This window comes from Leuciscus leuciscus, assembly GCF_965113295.1.
Source record: "Leuciscus leuciscus genome assembly, chromosome: 23".
Classification (NCBI taxonomy): domain Eukaryota; kingdom Metazoa; phylum Chordata; class Actinopteri; order Cypriniformes; family Leuciscidae; genus Leuciscus; species Leuciscus leuciscus.
The window spans coordinates 30916461-30924477 of NC_138747.1; the positions used below are offsets into that span (position 1 = coordinate 30916461).

The window sequence follows — 8017 nt, forward strand, 5'->3', positions numbered from 1 at the left end:
CTAACTCTCACGTGATCCTGAGACCCCAGCCTGGATATGTGCCCAAGGTTCCCACCACTCCCTTTAGAGATCAGGTGCTGAACCTGCAAGCGCTGCCCTTGGAGGAGGCAGACCCAGCCTTGGCACTGCTCTGTCCAGTACGCGCCCTCCGTGCTTATGTAGACAGAACGCAGTGTTTCAGGACCTCAGACCAGCTCTTTGTCTGTTATGGTGGGAAGCTGAAGGGAAAGGCTGTCTCCAAGCAAAAGTTGTCTCACTGGATAGTGGACGCCATTGCTTTGGCATACCAGCAGCAAGGTCGACCGTGCCCCCTTGGTGTGATGGCCCACTCCACCCGGCGTGTAGCTTCCTCTTGGGCTCTATAGTGCATGGCGCCTCGCTAACAGACATCTGCAGAGCTGCAGGCTGGGAGACACCCAACACATTCGCCAGGTTCTATAACCTCCGAGTGGAGCCAGTGTCCTCTCACGTACTCGCTTCAACCAGCTGGTACTAGGACCCGCTCAGGTGTCTTCGCTTGCTCGCCAATCCACTCCACGGACTGGAACTGGCGATATTCTCCTCAGGTGAGCTTCCCCGCAGGCCCTGAGTTCCTCCAGCACTGTTGACGTTAACGCCAGAGTAATGCCACCGGCAGCTTTCGCAATTGGCTAGGTGCCGCCATGTGCATGGTTCCCCCTCTGGGTGACCCCCACATGTGTATTTCCACTGTAAGCCTCTCTGAGCATGTGTCTTTACCTTGGCAAGCCACCTTGCCACCCCTGGGGTTGAAATATTCCACCTGCGGCTGGACACCCCAGTGATTCTCCATATGCAGCCCCCTCCCGGGTCATGTGTATTATGTAAGTAATACACATATGACTATCTAAGATTAGACTTGGGTTACATACGTAACCGAGACGTTCTTGTGTTGTCTTGAGCTATCAGCCAATAATTTAAAGGCTATTTTAATAATGTGCAGATGACTTTGGGAGACAGAATAAAAACACAAGAATTTATTTGTAAATATCTATTTAAACATGCCATCATACACATTTAAAAAGCTTAATCTCAGTCATACATGAGAAACTAACAGTTCTATATCATAGAATGTCAACAACAATTAATCTGGGAGAAATATTGTTGGTGTGTTGTCTTCCAAAGCTTCCTAATGGATCAGGTCTGTAATAGTTCAGGTAATAAACACATGCTACAAAAACGATGAATTGTTTATAAAATGTTAACAGTGGCCTTTTATTGTGGCCAGCCTAAGCCACACCTGTGCAATAATCATGCTGTCTAATCAGCATCTTTATATGCCACACCTGTGAGGTGGATGGATTATCTCGGAAAAGGGGAAGTGTTCACTAACACAGATTTAGACACATTTGTGAATAATATTTGAGAGAAATAGGCCTTTTGTGTACATAGAAAAAGTCTTAGATCTTTGAGTTCAGCTCATGAAAAATGGGGGCAAAAACAAAAGTGTTGCGTTTATAATTTTGTTCAGTGTATATTCATTTACAAATGCACCGTAAAATGTGTTTTGAGGTCATAACATAAAGCCGCTTGAAAACAAGTCCTTATTAATCCATAATCTGCCACTGCAATCACAATTGTGTGTGAAAACGATTAAAGGTGCATGCTGTTTTACTGGCTCTAGTGTTAATTTCTGTTAGAAACTGCAGTGATATGGATGATGGTAGCCTACATATTTTGTGGTGCTGCAAAAAAGTGTACAGAGCTAGGGCTATGTATTTCCTATGAGACCAGGTTGCAAACACTATATAGAGACACTATCACTGATATCACTGATCATTGTTTTTATTCTGTCTCCCAAAGTAATTTCTAACCGAAGTTAATTTTTCCTCTCTGTTTTTTGTGTTTATTTAAAATCAGACAAATCTGATATTATTTGAATCTTATATTTGTTATTTAACAGTTGAGATACAGTAGTTATTTAATGCAGATATAACCAGCAGAAGACACTAGCCGGGTTTAAATCTCAGTTGTGCTGGTGGGGCATGTTGTCACACTGTGTTACAATGTGCCCCTATTATAACTATGATATTCTATTCTATACTTTTATGAATTGTTTTGAGAAACCATGAGATAAATGTGAATAAAGACTGAGAGTCAATGTTCAGAAATTGTTTATTATTATGTTTTGAACTATGCTGTATAGGCTATAGCTGTGTTTTGCAGTGTGTTTGTTGTCAAACTCAAAAAAGTGTTTATTTTTAATGGTAATTTGAAATAGTGAATAATTGTATTTTATTGAAGATATTTTAGTTTGTTTTTTATATTTTTTTATTAGATCAGAGAACATTTTAATCTGTAATATGGTCATATTACAGTACAATGTACTGTGGGGCATATTGTCACATTTCACTTCCATTCTTTCAGGGTATATCAAGAAAAAAGTATATACTATATTAATGAAACAAAACCACATAACTGTACTAGACATGTGGGAAATTAATGTGGGAAAAAATTAATTCTCTGAAACTGAGAAAGTCAAAAAGTGTTGTGCCCCGCTCTCCCCCACGTTTCTCCATAAACTCTATCAACCATTTAATTTTGAAAGTGTCATTAAGTGTACTATAATCTAAGACCTCAAGTCCCCTTGCTCCTTGCTGTTACAAATTACCTCCTTTTTTCAATAATGTGACTTTTTTCTCTCCATATAAAGTCATTAAGTATCCTTAATCACCTTAGGAGGGACATCTAATGATAAAGATGTATATACAGATTTTTGACAATAATTGATATATCCCTCATTAACCACAAATTACATTTCTCTTTTGTTTTCTCAATAAGCTAAAATAAACTTCTCCATCTTGCCTCTGAAACTTCTCTAACAAGATGCAGTGATGGATCATGTGGGCTCCACAGACTTCACTCCTATTGGTTGTCGCTCCTGAAAGTTAATTATTAATTAAATTTAATTAAATTTATTGGATATTTGTCTTCAATAGCATGTTTTCTTTCAGACTGTGGTGAAAAAAAGTCCGAAATACACATTTAGGTTTTTATTTTACTACACTTTGTCTGTTTGCGTCAGTAGATTTCGCATAAATTCAACAAAAGTTGTTGTAAATCATCCTGCCGATCCGCGATCACTAGCTATGAAACTTTTTTCGTATTATGTGACGTGTATTGCTGGTGCTGTATGTGTATGCAAGTATGTGAAACGCAAGCAACAAAATTTCCCTAAGGGGATAATAAAAAGTACTCAACTCAACTCAACTATGTTTCCATCAACTTGTCAATCGAATTATCTGAAGTTCGGTAAAAAAAAATCATGCGAATAAAGCTCGTGAAAGTGTGTTTCCATCAAACGGCTTTAAAGCGAATAAAAACCTGTGCGTAATGACGTCACATGCTGTTTTGCGATCAAATTGGTATATCGAATTGATTTGAGACATTTTAAGGTGTTTCCATTAATTTTCGCACTGAATCGCACAACATTCAAGCAAACATTTGCGAACAAAGTTTTGCCAGACAAAATGGATCGCGCCATCTACCAACAAATGTTCAATATTGCACAAGTTGTAATAGTGCAGAGTCCTGCACGGGTCCATTTTTGGAGACCCGCCCCCGCCCGTATCCGCAAAGTTCAGCACCAGATCTGACCCGTGCCCGCGATAAATCTCACACAAGCTAAAATCATTCCATTTAAAGTGCTTTATTTTTTATCTCGCACCTCTCTCAACATCACAATAGCCTCATGAATGGGCTAATGAGCGCTAAAGTGCACTTTGTTTTGTGTCATTCAAGTAGCCTAGGCTACCTCCAGTTCACGCGCGGGCGCCTCTCCGTGTCCTGATTATTGCCTGCTATATTTAGCTCTTATTTATTAAATCCAAGGAAAATGGTTGATTAAACATTGGTTAAAATGAAGATACAATTAATACAAAACCAAATTCACTTTAAAGAAAGTCTTTCTACAAAAACAAACTTAATAAAGTGCATGTCAAAATCATGTCTGCCCACTCCATTTGTCTCCCGATATTCGGGATCATCTTATCTTATTCATGCTTTTTTCACTTTTCATATAATCAACATGAAATTTTAAACAAATATATATATATATATATATATATATATATATATTATTTTATTTAAACATGAATATGAAACTAAATCTTTTTTAATGACTGGGCTACAACACATAGGCTTATTAGCCTGCCCTACAATCATTGAATATTATTTTGCTTGATTGACGGGTTTTTATTTAAAAGAAAGAGCGTAGCCTACACAATACTTAGGCCTACTAAAATATAATTAATATTATTTTATTGCATTTGTATTAGTTGTTTGAAGAGTAAAAAAAAAAAAAAAAAAAAAAAATCGGTCGATCTTAACGCAAGTTTACAACCGACTGGTCGGACTAAAAGGGGAAAACAATTAATTGGGTCGGTCCTAAATTGACAGGATCGGTCGGGTAACGGCAAACAAGAATATTTTTAAGGATGCCCAAAACACATATTTGCGAGTGTGTAATGGCAATTTAGACATACAAATATTGCACATATTTTTCATCCGCTACCCGCCCGCAAGGAGTTCATTATCCACCCGCATCCCCGCCTGTGAATTTTAGGAATGTCACAATCCACCCGTTTTAGCCACTTTCATGCGGTTACCCAACCCATTGCAGGACTCTAGGTGCTTATGTGACAGCTGATAGCGACATTATTTGACTATTATGGCATTTCTTAGATTTTTGCTATAATAGCCGTTTTATTTTTCTGTTAAATTAAATTCAAAAAGTATCTCGTCTCCTCGTTTGTCCACTTTGTTGACACCGGCCATGTGTGCAAACCAGACAGTATATAATGGGTACAAACTGGGCGGAAATTAACTAAAACTTCTTCTTTTGTGGCGGGTTGTACCCATAAAATGACCTAAAACTTAATCGCAATCCATTATTTATTCGGCAAATAACGTTTCCATCAGCGTTTATCGCATAAACCGTACATCGATCAAGATAAAATCCGATGAGACCGACCGTATTTCATTTTAGTCGATATTCAAGAAATTCAATCGAATTTTACTGTTTCTATAAAGCCTGGAAGTGGAACACACCAAGCCGACGGTCGGCCGTCGGGCAGTTTCAGTGCGTCGGCCGACTAAATCTTCTCAGTGTGTTCCGCACCGTCGGCTGAAATTGGTCCTCGTCGGCTTTGTAACGGCCGATTCGACATGTTGAATCGGCGTCGGGCCGTCGGTGAAAGAGGGAACTCTGATTGGCTGTTCAGCTTAGTGACCGAGTCAGTGCACGAGAATAATAGCAAAATAGCGAGCAAAGTCAAAACGGTACAGATAGAAGGCTGTTCTAATGATATGTCATCTTATCTGAGTGTTCCTTGGCGAATATTTCAATATTAACACGAGAGGAGTGGAATAAAGACAGTGTTTAGCAGGATTGATATTCAAAACGGTAAGCACGCACTGCTTTGTTTACGGTTTGTGTAACTGCAGCCGGCAGCGCCGGTTTCCCTTTTTGAATGACGAATATAGACGAATATATCTGCAGAAATAGACAGCTGTCTCATTCACACGCAGGCGCAGAACGCGCATTCTAGCTGACAGTCGGCTGTAGTTCTCTCGGTGTGTTCAAGTGCAGCTTTTTACCCCGACGCGAGGCGACAACACAGTCGGCTTTCATCAGCGCTAGTTCGTCTGCGTCGGCTTGGTGTGTTCCAGGCTTAAGGCATTTTTCATTCGATATCACATAATTCGGATAAAAACGTGTTGATGGAAACATAGCTTCTGTCTGCTCTCTGTCATCACAGGCACCGTTAGAAAGCTCTCTCTCTTCACTGTACAATGCTTTCGGATCCAAATATGGTCATTTCCTTTTTATCAGCAACCAATCGTGAAAGTAAAAGGGCTGAATGCGCAATCTCATTGGCTGATGATAAATCTTTAAAGCCCGTTTTTTCAAAATGATCTTTCCTCATACTCCAAGTTCGAAATCTCCACTTCAGTAGCATCTATATACACCAAACTCTCCAGTCTTGTACCTAGTTATATTATGAAGACATTTACAGAGGGATTTGTAAATATATTATTCCTAGCCTGATTTATATAACATTTTATTCCAAAAAACATGGCGAAAATAAATTTTTTTAAGGCTATTGACAAAGGATAACAAAAGTAGATATCCATAAATCCCTCTGTAATTTTTTTCCCATCTAATATGTGAACACAATGAAAAAATATTTTTTAAAATGGCTTTATCCAATACTCAGATTTCGTGTTTTAAAAATATATACAAATTAGTGCATATTTAATTAGATATTGCCTAATTTGCATGTTTAAACATTAAATTACAGAAAACTTGTAATACATTTTTTTCTCATCTTAATGTAGGTAATCAACTGGGAAAGTTTCATGGTGATATCTGCTCGTTAAAAAATGTACCCTATTCACCTGTAGTGTCTCGCCTTAAAGGTAAACATTTCTCAAATTTGTTGCATCACATTAACTAGTGCAACATTTTCAATATCTATTTATGCTGGAAAAATCACTACAGTCATAAAATGTTTTGTTCATCAAAGAGAATTATGAGAGGCGAAAAGATGCTTTGAGAGATTTATTGGTTGACAGAAGTTGAATATGGAAAAAAAAAAAGAAGACCTAAGCACTCAATTTTTCTGAAGTTTACATAGTGAACCTAATCAAACAATCAGACCAAATGCTGCAATTTAAAGAACCAAGAAAATCAAGACTCGATAACAGCAAAAAACATGCCGTAACTACAGGTTAACTAAACGCATAACAAAATAATATAATGTGTACAACATTAAAGAAAGTTACTGTACAGTTCAGGTCGCTTATTTTTCCAGATCTTCTCAAAGTGAACACCAGAGATGTTTATCATACTTTTGGTCTTGGTTGGTTCATTGAATAGAGCACAGTTCAGGTCACTTCTTACTCCAGTGCTATTCAACACAAACACTGTCTCACACCAGAGATCTGGCTGATCAGTTCTTGTCTTGACCTCAGTGACATTAAACTTCTCATATGGAGGAATCAGCACCTCTTCCTCGTCAGGAAACTTAGAATATTTTGCCACATTAGCACCTTCACAAGTGTGGATTACAAAACAAGTTTTAGTTCCAAAATGTTTTGCTTTGGCACGATTAAGAGAGGTTGATGTAAAATAGCCAAAACGAATGTCTTTAAAAACACGCCCATTAAAGTCATCTTTTGTACCACGAAAAGTATCAAAGCACCTGTTTTGCTTTGTCTTCAGAATCTGTATTGCTTCTGTTAACAGAAAGTGAAGAGAATACCATTTGTATGTCATGCCTATGAAGTTTTCTTTGCCATTACGAGTGTCACTATTGAATCTTCTATATACTCTATCATCAGTGTACACATATATGGCAATTTTAAGTTTTCTTTGTAGTTTGCTGAAAATGTTCAATTTACTGATAACATCTTCACCTGCTTTCCAAGCATCTCTAAAATCATTTGAGTTTTTTAATTCCTCCTTCAGATATTGTGTCTCCACCAGATGTGCCATGTTATCTCTACAGCCGTAATATTGGTCATCAACAGAGTTGTTTGCCTTATCCAATGGGTATATAGTTTCTTCGATAGCAGCTCTGCGATCCTGCAGCAACAGGAATCATAATGATCACATCATCAGCATTAATGAATGCAATATTCATACTGGAACACAAGCTTACCTGTCCTAGAGCAGCTACAATGAGAAGAGCTTCAATGATCAGCAGCATCTTGATTTAGTCAAATCCCTCAGATGCTGATCAAAATATAATGGAAAGGAATATGTACATACATTTGTTTAATTAAACTGTGCTAATCAACTTATGTAATACAAGTTAAAATTCATATGGTACTTTCTGACAGACAGAAGAAGTTTTTGTAATCATATATAATCACTTGAGCTTGTGATGTTCACAGATGGAAGTGTTATAATGATATACCTTAACCACAAACTTACCTGAGAATACTGTTGTCTCTTTTTGTCAGAGGAGAGGAGAAGATCAGAAAAGTAATTCGC

At 37.9% G+C, this 8017-nt stretch overlaps 1 protein-coding gene across 1 annotated transcript; it reads right to left on the reverse strand.

Moving 5' to 3' along the window:
- Positions 1-6613: 6613 nt before the first annotated feature.
- Positions 6614-8017, reverse strand: LOC309488324 (NAD(P)(+)--arginine ADP-ribosyltransferase 2-like). The gene is made up of 3 exons (XM_082156545.1): positions 7958-8017; positions 7683-7756; positions 6614-7606 (listed from the first exon to the last, which is right to left on the reverse strand). Exons 2-3 carry the CDS (start codon positions 7728-7730, stop codon positions 6791-6793), a joined length of 864 nt encoding a protein of 287 aa, XP_082012671.1. The 5' UTR covers positions 7731-7756; positions 7958-8017; the 3' UTR covers positions 6614-6790.

Bases quoted from the DNA above. Each gene is read 5' to 3' on its own strand.
- LOC309488324 (XM_082156545.1), bottom strand. From the start codon at position 7,730: ATGCTGCTGATCATTGAAGCTCTTCTCATTGTAGCTGCTCTAGGACAG. The intron at 7,607-7,682 runs GTAAGCTTGTGT...CTGTTGCTGCAG, and splicing joins TTGTAGCTGCTCTAGGACAG to GATCGCAGAGCTGCTATCGA.